Source organism: Notechis scutatus, chromosome 3 (assembly GCF_049901735.1).
Source record: "Notechis scutatus isolate UNSWTSFEM ecotype Mainland chromosome 3, rNotScu1.2, whole genome shotgun sequence".
NCBI lineage: Eukaryota > Metazoa > Chordata > Lepidosauria > Squamata > Elapidae > Notechis > Notechis scutatus.
In genome coordinates, this window is record NC_142011.1 from 167,230,618 (window position 1) to 167,252,101 (window position 21,484).

General features: G+C 38.5%; 1 protein-coding gene across 7 annotated transcripts in view; it reads right to left on the reverse strand.

The window, feature by feature from the left end:
* Nucleotides 1–10,034, reverse strand: part of NOL4 (nucleolar protein 4) — a 129,802-nt gene extending 119,768 nt beyond the window's left edge. For 2 of the 7 annotated variants that reach the window (XM_087961697.1, XM_087961695.1), the window contains exon 1: nt 7,954–10,027. In XM_087961697.1, the coding sequence (XP_087817823.1) occupies nt 7,954–8,232 (279 nt within the window). In that variant the 5' untranslated portion in view covers nt 8,233–10,027. Of the gene's footprint in view, nt 1–7,132; nt 7,256–7,953 lie in introns of those variants that run through there. The other 5 variants (XM_026670293.2, XM_026670292.2, XM_087961696.1 and 2 more) reach the window with 4 other exon arrangements.
* Nucleotides 10,035–21,484: the final 11,450 nt, after the last annotated feature.

Genomic DNA, 21,484 nt, shown 5'->3' on the forward strand with positions numbered 1-21,484 from the left:
GTCAACCTTGAGCCCATCAGGATCAAATTCTAGATCATGGGCATAGTTACCCTGCAATACGGCATTCTACCCACTGCACAACCAGGGCTCCTGGTTTTCACACAACATGCCAAATTATAATATGTAGCATTAAGGAAATCATTATGGTCCATAAATTGTGCTTTATTACTTGAGCGAATCCAGAATGGCATAAAGCAAAGTGTGCATTTAGACAATATAAACTGAAATTGATGTGATTTAACTTGTATCAGCTTCTGGCTAAAGAATGAATAGTGAGATATAATATTTGCAAATAACAATTATGCAAGATGATAAAATTCCAAGCAAATTATTAAGAACACAAAATGATTTCTACAGACTTGGTATACTTCAAAGCAAGCTTTGTTTGTGCGTCTTTATAAATGAGCAAGCTTCCCATGCAAATAATTTTATGAGAAGATGAGGCTCTCAATATGCACAATAGCCCCCCCAAAACTCCTTCTTGGTATCTTGGAAATTATTAAGAAAACAAAATAAAAGTATGCTATTTATATTTTTTTCAGATTTTGGTTGTCCTGTGCCATCTAATATCAAATGGGATTTATAGCTGAAGAGGCCACAGAAAATTCAACTCGAATTATCTGCAGAAGGAATGGACTTCACATCTCTATAAAAAGAAGCTAAGAGTTTGAGGATTTAAGTTTGGATGGTCAGACATTAAAGGGATTAAAAACATAAATGGTGATGAGAGAAATAATAATATTAGGTGCCCTTCAAAACTTCAGAATTTGAAAACTTACAATGAAAGATTAATTAAAAATAGTATTCTTTAGACAAACAAGTTCTTAAGACAAAAAGAATTTGTGAAAATGAGTGAGATGATGTTATGATGGTGCTTGTATAAATGGACTAAATTATGTAGATCAGCTGTTTATTCCAATGATTTCATTCTCAAATGTACCACTGTTATTTTTAATGGACAGTTATGAATCTGAGCTGTATGGTTTGGCTCCATAGTCAATACAATCTTATTGGACTTTATTTTGCCTTCCTAGTGGTATAATAGCATTTTATTCATGTCTGATTCCAATAAATTTTTGCAAAGGAATTTTTTAAGATGAAATGTTATCCTAATCAAGAATTCTTTGGAAATCTGAAATCTGAAAGACTTTTAAACTTCTAAAAATATGCCCAAGGATAATTTTCTTAACATTAATTTAATTAAATAAAGATGTCCTGTTTTTATTCCTGGAATTCTAAATGCCTGTAGAGGTTCTCAATCATCCCGGTTATGGTTTTCCCAAAGGTACTTTTTTCAAAAGGCAACCAGAGAAGCTTCTTGGATGAGAAGTGAAATGTTTTCAAAGGAAAAAAACAAGAAAGTCCAGTTGCCTTTTGGAAAAGCAACTTTGGGACATCCTGGAAATCTACTTGAGCCACATTAAAAAATATCAATGTAATAGCCATATCAAAGTCTTCAAGAGTTCTAAATATTTCTTTTTTAAAAAATTAGGGGAAGACTAGGTACAAAATATAACCAAGTAGCTATATTATGATTTTTCTCTGAAATCAGTGGGAGAATACATACGAATGAAGGTAAATATATGTGTCCCAGGACAATGTTGCAGGATGCAATCTGGATCGATCATCAGTAACAGAGGTTTTGTCTTCTGAGCTTTCAAACTCATGCTGGAGCCCATTTTCAGGGACATGGCACACCCTGCCATATCTCAAAAATGTTTCAGAAGCTGTACGATGCAGCTTCTGAGATCTGCAAGTGGGCATCGCACACCACACCGAGACTGCCATACGAGGACAAATTATGGGTTGTCAAAATTGCTTGGAGGTGGAAGATACTTCCAATGTAATCTACCAAATCCCCTGTATGTATTGTTCCCATAACTATGTAGGAAAGATGGGGAGGAAGCTAACCACCAGATTGCAAGAACATAAATGAGAGGTCAGACAAGGAGACCCAAACTCATTTGTAGCCTCACACAGCAATGAACAAGGACACACATTCAATTTTGCAGCTACTAAGATTGTTGGATGAGCAGGCACAAAAACAGCCAGGGAAGTGAATGAAGCCTGGGAAACAGGCCCCTTCTCAGCCAATAGGATTTACCACCAGCATATCAAGTACTTAAAAGGTGAGGGTTGGGCAGCACAGCAAATGACAGCCAATGACTTAAAAGCCAGCTATCAACACAACCCAATCAGCATCTAAAAAGACACATAAAACAGGCACCATATAAATACCACACACAGAACAGCACACACTCTGCTAGAGAGAAGTTCCCTGAAGATGGGCTCCAGCACAAGTCTGAAAGCCTGGAAGACAAAACCTCCAGTGACCGACCTAGACTGTATCCTGGAGAATATATAGTTTTATATTAAAGCATTCAGCACAAAAGAGTTTTCATTAAATACACAACTGTCTAAACTACCAGTTTTCATGAATATCTACCCCTTCCAGAATTATTTTTTAATCTACACTAAAGATTAAAAATAATCAGAACACAATAATTATAAATATTAGGAAACTACCTTTTCATTAAATCAGAACATTCACTTATTTTAGCATCAGGTATACTAAATAGCAACAACTAGGTTTCAGATGAAACACAGAACTATTTCCCAGAGCTATTTCAAAAGATTAGAGACTGAACTGGAACTTCTGAATGCAAAACATGAATTTTATTACTGAATTACTATTCAAGGAAAATGTAAAATAAAAATATGGTATCTTCATGGCCTAACTGAAATTACAACTGGTTAACAATCTAGTCTAGTGGATACAATAATCGTGTTCCCTGTTTGAGCTACTGTAGGATAAACATGTGAACTCTAAGATACAGAGTTACAAACCTCCAATAAAATTTGCCTAATTATATTGCTCTGCTTTTTATAGCATGAACTATGCATCATATGACAAAGCGGCTTGTTAATTATCTTGTAGACTTCAGTTTTTCCAAAATACATTTCATTTAAGCTCTTTAAATTTATCAGTGTAAGATCAAGAGAAGGGTTTAATGATACATACTTTAACACTATCATAAATTATTAAATAACAATGAGCATGACTTTCAATCCAGTTTTAATAATTTGTCTATGTGTCTGTAGTAGCATCAGAATCATTGAAACTCTGGTATAAAAACATGCCTAACTTTAGTGGCACAAGTACTTATACTCTTCCTTAAGCATTTGTACTATGATGCAACAAATCAAGAGCATGCCATTTATCATATGCTGAACACTTTTTTCTTTTTTAAAGTATAATACAAAGCTAAATTCCCAAATCTCTATACCATGAACTAAAATATTAATCTGTAGTAAAGTTCATTACTGAATCAGTGGTATGAATCCAAGCATATGCATCACACAAAGGTGGCAGTGTACATGTTTTTTCTATCCATCACTTTGTGTATGAAGTAAAATATAATATTAATTGTAGCCTTATTATTTAAATAAATATTTGTTTTCAAATTGGTAAACATTATTTCAACTAGTACACTAATTATTTAATCTTTGCAATTTTAATTTCAATCAAAAAATCTATATTTCATAATCTTAAAGAAACTACAGTTTCAGGCACTGACTCCAGAATCACTGGCTCAACTAAGAGTATCTTCATAGTAATTATTGTCTTTCATTTGACTTTTTTTCTCACCTAACAGTTTTATGTAAAACCTCTTTAGGTATCCTTTCCTTGTATCCTTTCAGTAAAGTGCAGCTTGAGCTTAACAAAAGGGAGTTGCTAACAAAAACAGTAACAGAGGGAGAAGTGCAGAGGCATATTGTTCACTAAGCTGTACATATAAATACTCCACTGTGTGTTGGCCCACTGTAGACCTAAAATGGCTGTACTGAAGGATGTTGTTGCCTGGTGACCAAGAGTGCATTTCCTATACCACAGAGTGATGTGAAGACTTGAAGACAGATTAACTCCTATTACTCTTAGAAGACTAAGATACTAAAATGAATTAATCCTGACATCAACATGCTAAATACTCCCTCCCTGTGCATATTAATAAAACTGAATGTGGTGACCTTCAGATTTTCACTAGGCATATAACGATCAAATAAGAGGATAACTTTGACTAAGCTTAGTTTTACTCACAGCCCATGAAATCAACAGTAAGATTAAAATCCTGCTAATGTAAAACAACAACTTATTCTTGCTTCAATGAAGTCATTGCTGTGTGTCTAGCCTGTCCTGGTGCAAACTCCCACCTGCTATCAGTGTCTTTTTCTTTCATTAGAATCAAGTAGTTAATTAGCCCCAGACTGTCCTCTTCTCTCCCTGCGTCTAATGCAGCAGTAATGATGTCTAATTACCAGCAGGAGTGGATTATAGAACCTTTAGAAGCAAAGGACTCTGGTTGATAGCAAAGCATAGTCACACATGTTAAAGCTTCAAGGAGAAAATACTTCTGGACAAATTTAACTTTTTCAAAAGGTTGTTAAAATGGTAAACGATGTATATACATGTTAAAATTGCTGGAAATGCCCCCAAAATAATTATCATTGGTGATTAATTTTATATTTAAAATTTTATGTATGGCATTTCAAGTTGTAAAAAAAAGTTTTTTAAAAAAATTAAACTGGGCTTGAAGTTACACTGTCTGCACCATAAATATTAGTAAAAGTTACAGTAATAATAATGCAACAATAAACAGTTACAAAGTACTGCACATATAAATGATTAAATACTTCTTATGACTACTGTAGGGTGCTGGAATGAATGAGGTGATAAATTGCTAAGCAGAACATAAATGAGAGGTCAGACAAGGAGACCCAAACTCATTTGTCCTTGGTGCTAGTATATAAAGTTGAAGGGAGGCAGGAGAGAGAGAAAAACTTGAAATTCTCTCTGAAGTCAACCATCGATAAACAACAATATAACCTGCTTTTTCTTCAAGTGGGGTCAAGATGTATCCTGTGTCTCCATGGGATGTTAATGAATTTTATTTAAATCTAAAAGGAACTATTTTAACTCTTTTTCTTCTATGTTGGTCTGGAAGACTGAAGTAGACCAAAGGGTAATGTTGTCCTTGACCACATTTTGTGCTTAGAGATGTTGTTAGAGGTGGGGGCTGGGGGCCTTCAGTAGTATCTCTGTAAATAATCATCCACATTACAGAAACTGGTTCAGTGAAAGATACTTAAATTAGAAGATATATTTAGTCTTAGCAATACTTACTGTAAATTATTTTAAATCTATTAAAATTTGTTCATTTTTAACTTATAAGTCATCCTTTCGGGTCAAAATCCTTCTAATAAAATAATAAAACTAAACACACTGAAACAAAGCAAATTAAGAGCAATACAATTAGACATCAGATCAAAGAATAAAGCTCTTTTGTGTGCTTGGGATGTGCTTGGAAAAAATAAATGTACAAGATTTCTTGAAAACTGGAAGGTGGATCAATGAGCATGGAAACAATATGGAAACAATCTTCTCCCCTAAGTTAATCAACAGCCTTCAGAACAGAGGAAGGACCTCTGTTCCTTACTTTTCAATACAAGCAAGCTCTGACTAGTAAAAGCATATTTGGGAGGATCCAAGTTCCAACCACTTAAGGTTCAGAAGTGAGAACCAGCATTTTGAATTGGACCCAGAAATGTTCTAGTAGCTATTGTACAGAAGTTACATATTCTGACTAGTGCATAAAATCTTAGCTGCAATTTTCACATGCTGAAATTTCTGAGCCAATGTTTAAGTAGATTCTAGTTGCAGCTAATTACAGTAGTCTAATTCAGATGCAAGTAGATTCTAGTTGCAGCTAATTACAGTAGTCTAATTCAGATGCCACTTCTGCATCCTCTGCAGATAGAGTCACAAATACTGGCCTGAGTTAGTAAAAAGCATGATTGGCACTTTATAAAATGAAGCTTCTCTAGCTTGAGTATTTTATTGACTTAAATGCCTCTGCTTTGAGCCTGGATCCAGTGTTCAAAACTGAAGATTTTATCTGGTCAAAGAATGATGTGCCATACTAAAAATTAACGCAATCTGGAGATAATTCAGAGAACATGTCAAGCAAGTTCCTCATTGTATGCTGGTCACTGAATGTACAGTAACACTAAATCATTGTGAGAATTATGATTAATTTTAATGTGCTGATCACTTTCTAAGGCTGTGGATACTATACTGTATTTACCCTTACATAGTGGGGAAACTCCACTGAGCTTTAAATAGACATGCAAAGGATCACGATACAACATTTAGAAGAATATTTAAAAATGTAACTTTAGAGTTGTTGGTTTGTTAATTCAAGCAAATAAGTAAAATGTTTAGATTATATCAAGAAAATATATATATATCAAGTATATCAAGAAAAAAAATTAACTGATTGGAAACAGAATCCAAAAGAATTAAGTTATTCAAACTTGTAAAGCAGCACAACTGAAATAGAATAGTTAATACACATAAAGCCAAAAATACTAATACAAATATATTGTAAAAAGGAAATTTGATTCTTCTTTCTTCTCATTGAGTTGTTTATTTTGTCAAAATGAATTTTATGCTCCATTTTGAGTCATTTTGAGAAATAAGATAACATCTACAAACCATTATCTAAAACGACCATATGAAACTATGTATTCTCCTATGTTTCATATTTGAATTTTATGATACTAAAGGCTTTTCAAAGGTTTGTAGTGAATGTAACTATTATAATACTGGGTATAATCTAATGAGTTTGTAGAAAATAATTTTGGTGAATTGCCCCAGATCCACAAAACTTTCATAAGGCAGTAAATAGCTTTAAGCCTCAGATAAACTAAAAATAAACAATGCCTTAAATAATCTGTAGTCTATTCATTTTAAATCATTTAATATACTTGTAGTGTTTTGTAAATCACACACACACACACACACACACACACACACACACTATACTATTGCAGAGGGATAGGTTTCTGGCATTTTCCTCTGCATATTTCCACTACAATTTAATGCTTCATTTAAAAATCTTTTTTCCTGGTCAATCAGGAAAAAATAACCCCAAATCCTTGCCCAACTTAAAATTTCTCTAAATAAAACCCAGATCCTAATATCAAAAGTATAGAAGTGTGCACGTTGGAGTAAAAGAAGGCCAGCATAGAGGTTCAGAAAGCAAGAAATACCGAAAGGAGAATATCAACCTACTTGCAACCAACAATTTCCGTTTTCTGAAATAAGAAATGATGTTTTTTGCCACCGCCACAGCCCAGCATCTTAGCCCCGGTGCTCTTAGTGTACGCCCTCCACCTCTGCAAGGCTCCCAACATTTCTGGGCTGTCTCAGCTGAGAGCGAGCGAGCGCACGAGAGACCAATTCCCATCCGGTCCTGTGAGAGCCTATGGCTCTTTTGTTGATTAGCCTGCCCTCCGCTTCTACAGGCAACCAGCCAGGCACGTTCCTACCGCTCAGGGGATAAGAGCTAACAATGAAAGGGGAGAACTGATATTCTAGGGAAACCCCAAATCACCCGACCGTTTGGGATGGTGCTAATCAAAATCTACTGTGTTCTGTCGAACAGAAATCGTCTTTATGGGTAGTGCGCAGCTACAGGACTCGCCAAAACACACACACGTCCGTTTTAGTTTAGGGGGTGAAATTAGATTTCCCTTTTCCTCGTTCCGCTCCTCCTCCCGCTCCCCACCCCCACCCCACCCCCACCCGTTAAGAAGAAAGGAAGAAAGGAACCGGAGAGACTTCGTAGAGGGGTGTGTTTTGTGCACTCGCAACGTAAAAGCAAGGAAGGCTCACAAAGCCCTGAGCAGCGGAGAAGGTGCCAGGCAAACGCAACATGGGCGGGAGGGGTGGTGAGGAAGCGATTTCAGAAAGGAGGAGGGAGGAGAGAGAGAGAGAGAGAGAGCAGCCTGAGCCAACTCGGGGGTGGAGGTGGCAGCTATGTGGCGGCGGCGGCTCCCTACTCTTCCTCCCCGATGTGGCTAAATAACAAGGCAGACAATTGCTCTACTAACCGTGGTCTTGACCGGCACGTACAGCACTTGCATCCCTCCGCCACCAGCAGCACCACCACCACCACTGACCTCGTCCGGACTGCCGAGCTGGAAGCCTTTGGATTTGACCCAGAATTTAAATTTGGCATTATCCGTGGAGCTCGTCTCGGAGCCGTTCAGGAGCTGGACAATCCGCTCGTATTTTTTACGGGTCACCGTCTTGGTTTTGCCCGAGTCCCCGTAAGTCCTGAGGCACCAGTCCTGAAACTGGCGATACATGTCCCGGTCACCGCTCTCCATAATCCGCCCTGAGAGACACGCACAGCCCAAGCCGACCCGGAGACGGATCCCCCCCCCACGCCTCCGGGGCACCTGTTCACCCCGGGCTCATGGAGAAAGAGAGCTCCAACGCCAAGACCCAGCGAGAGAGGAGGAGGAGGAGGTCCCCGGCAATCGCTCTGTCCCCGTAGAGGGGGTTGCTTTCTGTAGGCTTGGCGATCAGTTCGAGAGTGGCCCGCCCCGGGGCCCGATCATCCCCCCAACTTGCTGTCCCCCTCCTCATACATTCCAGGCGAGCAAATCCGGCAGGGTTGCCTTGTCTTCCCCGTCTCCGGTACGTGAATGTCCCTTCAATGTTGTGCCAGGCAGGACTATCCCAGCGTCTCCAGCAGCGTCTCTTCCCCAGAGGATTGTGCCTCTATGGCACTGAAGACATGGCCCCTGGGTAGACCGAAGCCAAAAGGTTCGAAGCTAAAATACTACTACTAATAATAATAATATCATGGAGTCGGATTCTTCTCTCCTGGGCATCAGCTTCAGCCCGGATGGTGCAGGTTGGGGGTGGGGGGAGAGAGTAAAGCCCACCCTCCACCCCAGTCAGCCAACCCTCGGCTGTCTTCCTGCGTCTATCCTGGAGGACTCCGTTTCTCCAGAAGCAGGCTGGTTGTGCAGGATGGAGGAAAATGCTGAAGGGCAGCCTGGCCTTACTGCCCCCTTTTATTTCACCCTAAATCTCCGCATTTTGAATGTGAAGCCTTTGGTGGGATAGAAAGTTCTTTCCAGCTGAGGAGATACAGGGCACGTTGGGGAGAGAAACGTCGGTACCGCAGGCCACTTTTTAAATCTGGCTCGCGTTGGGTTTTTGTTTTTGTTTTAATCTCACCAAAGTGTTTCCTCACCCCCCACCCCACCCCCAATCTGAAAATATCAAATTTGATATGAGACTGAAAGAGGCCGAGTTCAATCTGAGAGGCTATTGGCCAGTGAGTGGTTGCTGGCGATGGGGCTGCGTTTGCAACGACGGCACTCGCTTTATGGAGGACTCGCCCAGTCTAGGTTATCCTGAGATCTCCCTCAGCTTCAGGGCGTTCGAGGAAGTTTGGCGTCCGGATGCTTAAGCAGAACCGTCATCCCTGCTGCCTCCCCTCCGCCAATTGGCCCTATTATTGTCCCTTCTTTTGCCGCCGCTTCAGCTCTCGCTTGAGATTCCAGGCGTCTTTGGGGCAGGCCACCGACTCTTCCCTCCTCCTCCTCCTCCTCCTCCGGAGCCAAATGGCTAGTGCCGCACAACGACCCTCCAAGCAGGCGAAGGAAGACAGTGGCTGCTCCATTCAACACCTATTCGCGGCCCGGGAAAGGGAGTTCCCATCTTCCTCCTCCTCCACCACCACCTCCACCTCCTCCTCTCCGCCGCGCGAGCCTAGACACACTCCCACTCTGTCTCTCTCCGTGCGCCTTCTCTCTCATGGCTTTTGGACCGGTCCAGTCCTGCTTCTTCTCTCTGGCCGCTACTCAGCCCAGCTCTCTCTTTCAGACTCTCCTCAAGCTCGTGGGGGTAAGAGGAAGTCTCATAATGGCTTTTCCTGTCCCGTCACCTTCTCCCTCGGTGCCTCTTCCTCCATCCGAAAGGCAGCGGCACCCTGAGAGAAATGGCTGGCCTGGCACCTTGCGCGCGCCGCGCCTCTGCCTTGTCCCAGGAAGGCACTTGCAAAAACGGTCAGTACCCGCCCGCCTCTCCAGCCTCCTCCTTCTCTCACCCCACCCCCTCCGCTCTCCCGCTCTCTCCTCCCGCTCGCCTCCTCCCCCGCCTTCCTCCCCGCCAGCCGCTCTCTTCGTTCAGTGGCTCTACTGGTAGGTCTTGCGGCGCAAGAACCGGGACTGACAGCCGGCAACGCAAGCTGAGCTCCAGCAAAAAGCTCCTTGCTAAACCCCCGTCTCGCTCTTTGGCCCCCTCCCCGCTCGTCGCCCGCTCTCCTCTGATTGGTCAGCCGGACAAAAGTTTCTGTGGAGACGGCTGAGCGGCAACGTGACGGACAGAATTGTCCCATTTAGGGATGCTGGGCAATGCGCATGCTGCAGGCGGGCGGCTGCAGGTTAGAGAGCGCCGCGAAGGCGAGGCTAGTCTAAGCTGCGGACGGCAAGGTGGCGCTGGGGAGGAAGGAGGAGGAGGACGAGGCATCTCCACATCCTCTCCGCCACAGCCAGGTGGGGGAAGGGGGAGGGGCGTGTGAGGGGAGCGTTTCCATGGAGACTTGTTCTGGTCTAGCCTGCCCTCCCTCTCTCACTCTCTCTCCTCCCCATCTTCCCTCCCATAAGATCAGCTGACACATTATTAGCTTAGGACCTAATTATTGCTTATTGGAGCAACACTTGAGCGAGAGGGCCAGCTGCAGGAGGCAGCGCAAGAGAGGGAGGGAGGGAAGTAGTTCCACCCTCTCCCAGCCCAGGGAGCTAAGAGTCCCAAGAGGGTCCTTAACTTTCAGGGTTCCAGGCAGCCACAACCACCACCATGTGGTGCTGCTCCCTTCCCACACATCCCACATAATTTGTTGGGTGGTGGTGGGCATGAGGATAACAGCATTTAGGTAGTGAGGACCAAAAGATTCTTTCTTCAGGTCACTGGCATGGCGGGTTACTGCTTCTCACTCAGCACATCCTCCCCAGAGCTATTAAGGCCAGCCTTTGCAAAAACAAGGCAGGGGGCTTCCTCATCAAATGGATCTTGAGTTTCTTTTCATTCAAGTAAGTTACTTAATGAACCCCACTTATTGCTGCCAATGGCTGAAGAAAATATTCTCACTGGTGTGGGGAAAGGAACTCCCCTTGCATTTCATGAAAAATTCTTAGATGTCCCCTGGTAAGTAAGGGGACATTCCAAAGAAAATCCAGTCAATCAGCTGCTTCGAGACACAGTTCTTGTACCATGGGGAAGTTTCTATTTGGGTAGCCCAATTCAATGTTCTGGAAGTTAAAAACAGCAACAACACTAGAATGGTTTCTAAAAGGGGAGCTGTCCTAGACTGGGGCAGTGGAAGTAAAAGTATCATAGCATAAACTTTTGATCCTCATATGCTTACATCATAATGGATTTATTAGTGTTTACAGGACCCCAAGGCTAAGAAGTCACAAAAATAAAGGGGAAAAGGTGAGACAATTCTATGTATGCTTATGTGAAAAAATAATAGGATACTTCAGAGATATCAAATAAAGAATGACATATTTATCATCAGTTACAGAATGACAAATATGTAGGCAACAATAACTTAAAGACGTCATTGGTTCAAACTGATCATTATCCTGGGGCTTTATTGTACAGTGTATTTAAAGATATTGTTCACATAGCACTATCATATAGTCATTTAGTATACATCAGTGTATTTCTAACTGAGATTCAACCCTTTTAGGAATGATGAAGTTAAAATCTACTTGAAACTATTTTATTTTTGGTTTAGTTCCAGATAACAACGTTCTATAGTGACTAGTTGGCACAACTGATCAAGTTCATCCTTTATTAGCTGATTTGACTTCATTGGTGACCAGCCATCACTAACAAGCTCTTAATATTCAAAGACAAAAGGCTGCAAGCAGATGCCAAATGCCCAAAAATTTTAATGAATATTAAAACAGTTATAGAAAAAGAGAAAAGGGTACACCAAACCACCTTCCTTTGGTTTTCCAGGAATCCATCCAAAAAGGCAGTGAAGGAATTGCCTTGGAGCTATGCAGTAACTTTTCCCAGGGATGACAAAGTTCAAAGTTCATGGAGGTGGGGTGCCTCCTTTTTATATTTCACAGAGTACACACAACACTTGTGGTTGGCTTGGTGACACATCTCAGTGTATATGACCTACTCTCAGGGATACTTTTAAGTAAGATGTCCTTAGAAGACAATGTTTGAAGAAAATGAGATGATGCATCTTTTCAGTAACATGGGAAACCCAAATAGATGACCCTTTGCTAAAGAGATTACTTCCAAAAATATATCCTATACATATGTGTGTATTAAATATATAATCATGCTAACCTATAAGTTTGTAAATAATTATATATAAATTAAATATATAATTTTGAGAGTGATTCCCAACAGATAACCTACTATAAAGTCATAATTAAAAGCATTCATTCAACATAAAAAGGTAATCCAAAATAATATATAACATCCCCAAATGACATCCTTGTGCTTAATAGGTTGAGTTTCCATGGAAAACTCCCCAGGAGGCTAGCTGTTTTAATGGACTGCAGTTTGTTTCATTTTATGTCAAACAAAATCCATTGCCCAAGAGTTTTTGTTTTTCCTGAAGAGCATACAATGAAACTTAATGGATCCCAATTTATTAGAGTTTGGATATAGTTGACCAAATCTCCACTCAAAGATCCTCCTGAAAGAATGCACTAATCCACTGTATCTAAGATAGTCTGGATCAAACAGTTAAGTGTATTTTAACATTGTAATTTTACTATAATCATGCTGATATATACAGGTGAAACTCAAAAAATTAGAATATCATGCAAAAGTTCATTTATTTCAGTAATGCAACTTAAAAGGTGAACCTAATATATGAGATAGACTCATTACGTGCAAAGCAAGATGGTTCAAGCTGTGATTTGTCATAATTGTGATGATTATGGCTTACAGCTCATGAAAACCCTAAATCCACAATCTCAGAAAATTAGAATATTACATGCAATCAATAAAACAAGGATTGTACATAGAACAATATCGGACCTCTGAAAAGTATAAGCATGCATATGTACTCAGTACTTGGTTTGGGCCCCTTTTGCAGCAATTACTCCCTCAATGCGGCGTGGCATTGAAGCTATCAGCCTGTGGCACTGCTGAGGTGTTATGGAAGACCAGGATGCTTCAATAGAAGCCTTCAGCTCTTCTGCATTGTTTGGTCTCATGTCTGTCATCTTTCTCTTGGCAATGCCCCATAGATTCTCTATGGGGTTCAGGTCATGTGAGTTTGTTGGCCAATCAAGCACAGTAATCCCACGGTCATTGAACCAGGTTTTGGTGCTTTTGGCAGTGTGGGCAGGTGCCACGTCCTACTGGAAAATGAAGTCAGCATCCCCATAAAGCTCGTCTGCGGAAGGAAGCATGAAGTGCTCCAAAATCTCCTGGTAGACAGCTGCATTGACCCTGGACTTAATGAAGCACAGTGGACCAACACCAGCAGATGACATGGCTCCCCAAATCAACACAGACTGTGGAAACTTCACACTGGACTTCAAGCATCTTTCAGTGTGTGCCTCTCCATTCTTCCTCCAGACTCTGGGTCCTTGGTTTCCAAATGAGATGCAAAAGTTGCTCTCAACAGAAAAGAGGACTTTGGACCACTGAGCAACAGACCAGTTCTGTTTTTCTTTAGCCCAGGTAAGATGCTTCTGATGTTGTTTGTTGTTTAGGAGCAGCTTGACAAGAGGAATATGACATTTGAAGTCCATGTCCAGGATCCATCTGTGTGTGGTGGCTCTTGATGCCCTGACTCCAGCCTCAGTCCACTTCTTGTGAAAGTCCCCAACACATTTGAATGGCCTTTTCCTGACAATCCTCTCCAGGCTGCAGTCATCCCTGCTGCTTGTGCGCCTTTTTCTTCCACACTTTTCCCTTCCACATAACTTTCTATTAATGTGCTTTGATACAGCACTTTGGGAACATCCAACTTCTTTTGCAATTACCTTTTGAGGCTTTCCCTCCTTATGGAGGGTGTCAATGATGGTTTTCTGCACAACTGTCAGGTCAGCAGTCTTTCCCATGATTGTGATTCCTACTGAACCAGACTGAGAGACCATTTAGAGGCTCAGGAACCCTCTGCCGGTGTTATGGCTTAATTAGCTGATTAGAGTGGGACACTTTGAGCCTAGAATATTGAACCTTTTCACAGTATTCTAATTTTCTGAAATTGTGGATTTGGGGTTTTCATGAGCTGTAAGCCATAATCATCACAATTATGACAAATCACAGCTTGAACTATCTTGCTTTGCATGTAATGAGTCTATCTCATATATTACTTTCACCTTTTAAGTTGCATTACTGAAATAAATGAACTTTTGCATGATATTCTAATTTTTCGAGTTTCACCTGTATAGTATATTACTACATAGTGACATTATACAAATGGCACAAAATGTTATTTGCATATGCATATTATATCATTTGATGCATATGCATTACTTTTGTAATGACCTCATTACCCAAAGGATATAATTCATAGAATGGCTCATTTTCAAATTTGATAGACACTGAAGAGTAACAGACTGATCCATTTAACAGATGGTCCATTTAAAGAAGATTACATTGTATTCCATAACCAGGGTAGCACAACAGCAAAAGTCTTTTTTGAGATGCCACCTGCTAGTCCAGTAAGAAGACTGACAGAGGTCATGATGGCACTCCTAAACTATCTAAGATGATATCATACAGAAGGAGGTTAAGACCATTCTCCAATGTTCCAAAATATAGACAAAAAACAGTGAATTAAGTTACAGAAAGACAGACTGAATTTTAGGGAAAAAACCTTCCCTATTTATAATAAGAGCTGTTTGACCGTGCACCTAATTAACCTTAGAAGTAGGTAGCTCCTCTTCACTCAGCATTGTCTGGATCACCTCAAATGCTTTAATCTGGATTCGTGCACTGAGCAGAAAATGGACCTATGGCATAAATGGTCTCTTCCAACTCTATGATTCTATGTTTGGATTCTAGAGAAGAATTAAAACCTGGGTAAATTCAAATGAATAAGATTACTACAATTATATATGTTATAACCTAATCCTATTAAAATGCAATTTGACACCTTGATTAGAAAATCATCAGACAAATGAACCGAGAGTTCTCACTCTGGGCACAAATTGCCAGGCTTAAATGATCATACCTAACTTTCTGGAAAAGGTTCCATCAAGGTGGATAAATTCAGTTCTAGTGTGATGACTACGTTGTTGGAGGATCTGGAGATCAGTTAGGGACAGGTTATCATGGAAAATATATACTCACTAAGAGTCAACTTGGTGACACATAATCAGAAACACAAAATAGAAGGTGGAATAAAAAAAAGAGAAAGGAAAATTTAAAAACCATGAGACTCCAACCTATTTAGGCTGGTGGACACATTTGGCATTTTGAGAATATATGTCCACACAAAATGGCACTCATGGGGAACATAATAAAGCACAAGTCTAATAGAATGTTGCTTGCTGCCTCCTCTTGTCTCCTTCATTTCCACAGAATGTTTCTTATTAAACCCACTTACTTTTGTCTTGTTTCTGATTGAACATATTGCCAAGCATCCATAATTTTCACCTTCTAAGAAAGCATAAAAGACTCATTTGGGATTCAAAGACATTCTTGGAAACAAAGAATGGAAACAACTATGTTGGTTTGAGCACTGCTTTATGCCAGTTTTCCATTTTTAATTAAACAATATAAACAGATAGAAAGGGAGATGTTGGCAATACCTCTGGACAGCACATTGGAAATCTAATAATAAGCTAATGTGCTGTTACTAGACAATTACTTGATACTGAAGTATAAACTATTTCAAATGTGAAAAGTGATGACATAATATACAAAGTTTCCTGGAAAATATCTATATGGTTGCTAGGAGTCAACACTGACTTAATGTAAATTACAATTTACAAAGCTTAATTCAAACAGTGTATTCATTATTTTGTTCATGCTGAATTTATGCTTCCACTTTCTTTTATTCTTTTTTTTAGCTACTATTACATACTAAAGTTTGAAATTGGATAATTGCCTACAGAATTTTTTCAGAGTTAAATCCATGGTTTCAAACTGTCTGTAACAAAGCTTATTTCTTTTTTTTTAAAATGTATTGGTTTTTAAAAACAAACATAAACAAACAAACCATAAAAACATCAAGCTATCTTCCATAGGTATACATACAGTGTGCCGGTTGGTTTACAAATTGTTTTGTGCTTCCATTTCGTAGTCTTCAATTACAATTACATTACATATAATCTCATATTGTCAATCAAAAATTAAATGCCTTAGTATCATTATTAATCAATCATTTGACTATACTTTTATTCATTCATGTTTTACAAGATAACCATAATTTACTTAATTTATTTTATAACAGTTCATATTATCATCCCAAATCTATCCTAAAATCATTTTGTAGTTATAATAAGAAAGAAGTACATCTTTATATATTTATTATTTTCTAAAATTCTACATATTTCATTACTGTACTTTGTTGTCTAACCATTGATAGAAAAGATCCTAAATTTTATAAAATTGTTTATCCTCTTGTTCTCTAATTTCAAATGTCAATCTATTCATTTCAGCACATTCCAATATTTTCTTAATGATTTCCTCCTGTCATGGTATTTTCTCATTTTTTCCAGTCTTTAGCAAATACAATCCTAGCTTCTGTTAATACATTTACAATCAGGTATTTCAAGTCTTTACTATATATTTCAGGTAAAATTCCCAATAAAAATATCTCTGGTTTCAAGTCTATATGTTTTTCATCATTTTTCCAACCACATGTGGATTTTAGTCCAGTATTTTTAGCATCCGCACAAGTCCACCACATATGGTAATATGAGCCAGGTGTCTGATGACATTTCCAACATTTTTCAGATTTATTCTTGAACATTCTTGCTATTCTTGTCAGGGAAAATGCCACCTGTAAAACATCTTATACAAATTTTCTTTATATGCTGTTGACATTGTCATTTTATAATTTTGAGACCACAATTTTTGACATTTCTCTAAATCAATCCCATATCCAAAATTCTTCCCCCAAGCAATCATAGTTTCTTTAACTTGTTCTTCTTCTAGTTTAATTTCTAATAGATATCCATACAATTTTTTAATCACCTTTTCATCAGTACCTGTCAAAATCTTATCTAAGTCAGTCAGTTTATCATAGAAACCTTCTGTTTTAGAATCTTTATCATACCTTGAATGTATTTGCGCATATGAAAACCAATTCATCTTTATACCTTGTTCCTCTAATTTTTGCATAGATTTAAGTTCACCCTTTTCATTCAGTATTTCACCATATCTAACTGTTTGTTCCTTTTTGTATATTATAGGATACGAGAATGCTTCAATAGTCGATAACCAGACTGGAATTTTCAAATAACATTGTCTTTTAATCTTCTCCCAGTTTAACCACAGAGACTCCCGAAAAAAATGTCTTCTAAAATACCCCTGTGTTTTAGTTCCTTTGTACCATAAAAAAGCATGCCACCCCAACAACAAATCATGTCCTTCTAATGTCAACAATCTAGCACTTCTTAGTGTTATCCATTCCTTAACCCACATCAGATTTGTAGCTTGGTAGTACAATTCCCAATTAGGCAAACCAAATCCTCCTCTAATTCTAGCATCTTGCAAAAGTTTTAACTTTATTCTCGCTTTCTTACCTTGCCATATATATTTCAACACAATTTTATTTAAATCTTCAAAGTAGTCTTTTCCAAGCCTAATTGGAATTGTTTGAAACAAATATAAAATTCTGGGTAATATATTCATCTTGATTGTTGAGATTCTCCCTATTAGTGAGAGTTGTAAGTTTTCCCATTTCGCCAAATCTAGCGCTATCTGCTTTTTAAGTTTAATATAATTATTCTCTTTTAATGTACTACATCTTGCTGTCAAATATATCCCCAAGTACTTGATCTTATTCGTGACTTGAATTTTCAATAGGTCTGCCAGTTCTTCCTTTTGTCTTAATAGCATATTCTTTGTCAAAATCTTTGTCTTTTTATTTATTTTCAAACCAGCCACCTTTCCATATGTCTCTATCTTTTCGATCAATTTTGATGCTGTTTCTAAAGGGTCTTCTAAAATGAAAACCAGATCATCTGCAAATGCTTGCAGCTTAAATTCTTCCTTTTTGATTTTCATTCCTTTTATATTCTTTTCATCTCTAATATTTCTGTTTAACACTTCCAAAGTTAGCACAAACAACAAAGGTGATAGTGGGCACCCTTGTCTTGTTCCTTTTCTTATATTAATAGAATCTGTCAGCTCTCCCTCTATCATTATCTTTGCCGTTTGCTTATAGTATATAGCTTCTATTGCTTGGATAAATTTTCTAGCAAAACCCATCTGTTCCAACAGTAATAACATGAATCGCCAATTCACATTATCAGATGCCTTCTGTGCATCTAGAAATATCAGAGCTATTTGTTTTTCAGGATGTGCCTCATAGTATTCCAAGGTGTCCAAGATTACTTTCATATTGTCTTTAATTTGTCTCTTTGGCAGAAATCCATTTTGATCAGGATGGATAAAATTATTTAAATATTTTTTAAGTCTTTCTGCCAATATTGAAGCAAAGATTTTGTAATCTGCATTTAGTAAAGAAATGGGTCTATAGTTCTTAATTTGTAATGGGTCGGCCTCCTCTTTAGGAATAAGTGTAATATAGGCTTCTGATCATGATTTAGGTATCTTCTTCTTTAACATAACTTCATTCATAACTTCTAGCAATGGAAGATTCAACGATTCTTGTAATGTTTTATAAAATTCTGCCGGAAGTCCATCTGGGCCTGGTGCCTTTCCATTATTTTGCTTCTTGAGTGCTTCAGTTAACTCCATCATTGTTATGTTGCTTTCTAACATTTTTTCAGTCTCTTTAGGTATCTGAGGTAAATTAGCATTCTGTAAGTACTGCTTGACTCTTTCTTCATCAATATTCTCTTGCATATATAATTTCCCATAGAAGTCTCAAATGATTTCCTTCTTCTCTTTGCTACCATGGCAAACTTGGCCTTGGTCATCTATTAATTGCAATATTTTCCTTGATTCTTTCTCCTTTCTCAATTTGTATGCTAACCATCTACCTGGTTTGTTTGCGTCTTCAAAGTAGTTCTGTTTAGCACCTCAAAATTTTCTGTGCTAATTCTTCTTTTTCTATTTGACCCATTTTGTGTTTAATTATATCCATTTTTAACTTGATGTCCTTTTTCTGTGGCATTTTCTGTAGCTCTTTTTCAAGTCTTTTATGCTCATCCTCTAGGGCCTTAGAGGCTAGCCTTTTCATAGTATTCCTTTTCCTTGTATAGTCTGTTATCAAGCCTCTAACATGTGCCTTCATTGTATCCCATACATTCTGAATTGATGTATCTTTTTTGTTTTCTCTAAAGAAAAAGGCCAATTCTTTCTCCATCCACTGTGTGAAGTCTTTTTCCTTTAAAATAGTATTATTTAACGTCCATCTAGATCTTCTTTTTTGTCCTTTCCATTTAATTATCATTGGATTGTGATCTGCCCAAGTACTTGTTTCAATATTTATTTCTTGAATGTTAGGTGTTCTGTTGACATCCATATCATATCTATTCTGGACCATGATAAGTGTCTATTTGAATAGAAGGTATATTGCTTAGTTTTAGCATTTCTTTCTCTCCATGTATATTTTAAGTTTATTTCATCTACCATTTTAAAAAAAGATTTAGGGAGAGTCTTTCTGTTTTGCTTTGTTGTTTTCTGTGCTGTATAGTCCAATTTGTTGTCTACAATTCCATTAAAATCTCCCATCATAACTATATTAGCATAGTCCAGCTCAATTATTTTCATATGTAGTTTTTTGTAGAATTCTTCTTGTTTGGCACTCGGAGCATATATTGCAATCAGGAGTGTTTTCATATTATTGTCCATTATTTCCACCATTAGTATTCTTCCATCATCATCAGTATAGATCAATTTTGCTGGGGTGGTCTCTTTAATATATAAAACCACTCCTCTTTTCTTACATTGGGTCAAGGAAGTAAATATTTTTCCTAATTTTGGCTGTACCAACAATTGTTTATATTGTTTTTTAATATGTACTTCTTCTAGACAGATTACCGTATGCGGCGTAAAGAAGACTTTTTGCAAAACATGCCTCCAAGTGGGGGTGTCTTTCGCGGTATTCCACTTTCGGATGTTGTTGGGCAGCAAGGCGCTCGGCTTCCTGGATCCCCTGCGCTTCCGCTTCATCCCGCGCGCTCCTCCGCCCGAGCTGCAGCCTTCCGCTCTTCCCACCTACTCTGCCCTGCGCTGCAGCCCGGGTTTCTGGAGGCGTTCCGGTGGTGGTGGGGGTCGTCTTGGTCGCCTTGTGGCGCGAATACGGTATATCAAATTTTAATTTCTCCAGTTTATGAAAGGTTTTCCTTCTTTTAACGGCTGAGTTAAGTCCATTTATATTAATTGTAATCATTTTTTTCTCTTCCATGGTTATATTTTATAGTTAGGTTTAGCAGCTCTCGTAGATCTTAATTCACGTTGTTCTTTGGCTTCCACCTTTCCACCTGCTGCACCTTCTTCTTTTTCAGTAGCCATTTGGCAGTCCTCTTGGAATTCAATTAATGAGATCTCTTTTTCTGCCTCTTTCTCTTTCCTTCCAAAAAATTCTGTATAAAATAATTCCGCTTTCTCAATTGAGTCAATTCTGTGTCTCTGTTCTTGCCATGTGAACATTAAACCTTCTGGAATCAGCCATCTATAATTCACCTCTTTTTTAAGTAGCATTTTAGTTAGGAATCGGTATTCTCTTCTCATCTCTCTCACTCTTCTGGGTATTTGTTTCAAGACCACAATCTCCTTGTCTTTGTATTTTAATGTTTTCTCTTTTGCCACTTGCAATATTTGCGTTTTAATGGCTTCCTTTGTAAATCTAATGTGAACTTCTCTTGGTAAGCTATTTCTCATTGCATATCTTATGAAAACTTGATAAACCTCATCTATTCCATCCATCATCTTCTCTTGAGTTATTTCCAAAGCTTCAGCCAGTATTTCTATCATTATCTCAGCTAGGTTTTGTCCTTTTTCTGCCTCTACGTTTTGGAATCTAAGATAGAATTCTGATCTATCCATCTCCCATCTCAACATACCACTTTTAGCTTGTTCAACCACCATTAATCTATTATCAATATCTCCAATCTTCTTGTCTCTTTGTTTATCTTCTTCTTCAATTTTTTTGGAATCTCTCATCATACTTCAACATCATTTGTTGGATGTTCTCCACTTTTTCATCGGTTTTCCCTATTCTTTGTTCAATGTTCTCAGTTCTTTGTTCAATGTTCTCTGTTTTTTGTTCGATGTTCTCTATTTTCTTTTCAATATTCTCTGATCTTGCTTGAATATTTTGAATTCCTCGCATAATCATCTGCAGAGTCACTTTTTCTTGTTCTTTTTCTTGCGTTAACATTGTCTGTATTGAACGTTGTCCTCCAGATGGTGGAGAGGAAGAAGTAGAAGTTGAAGAACCAGGAGCTGTAAATTTCCTACTCATTTTAAGCAATTCAAAATCTT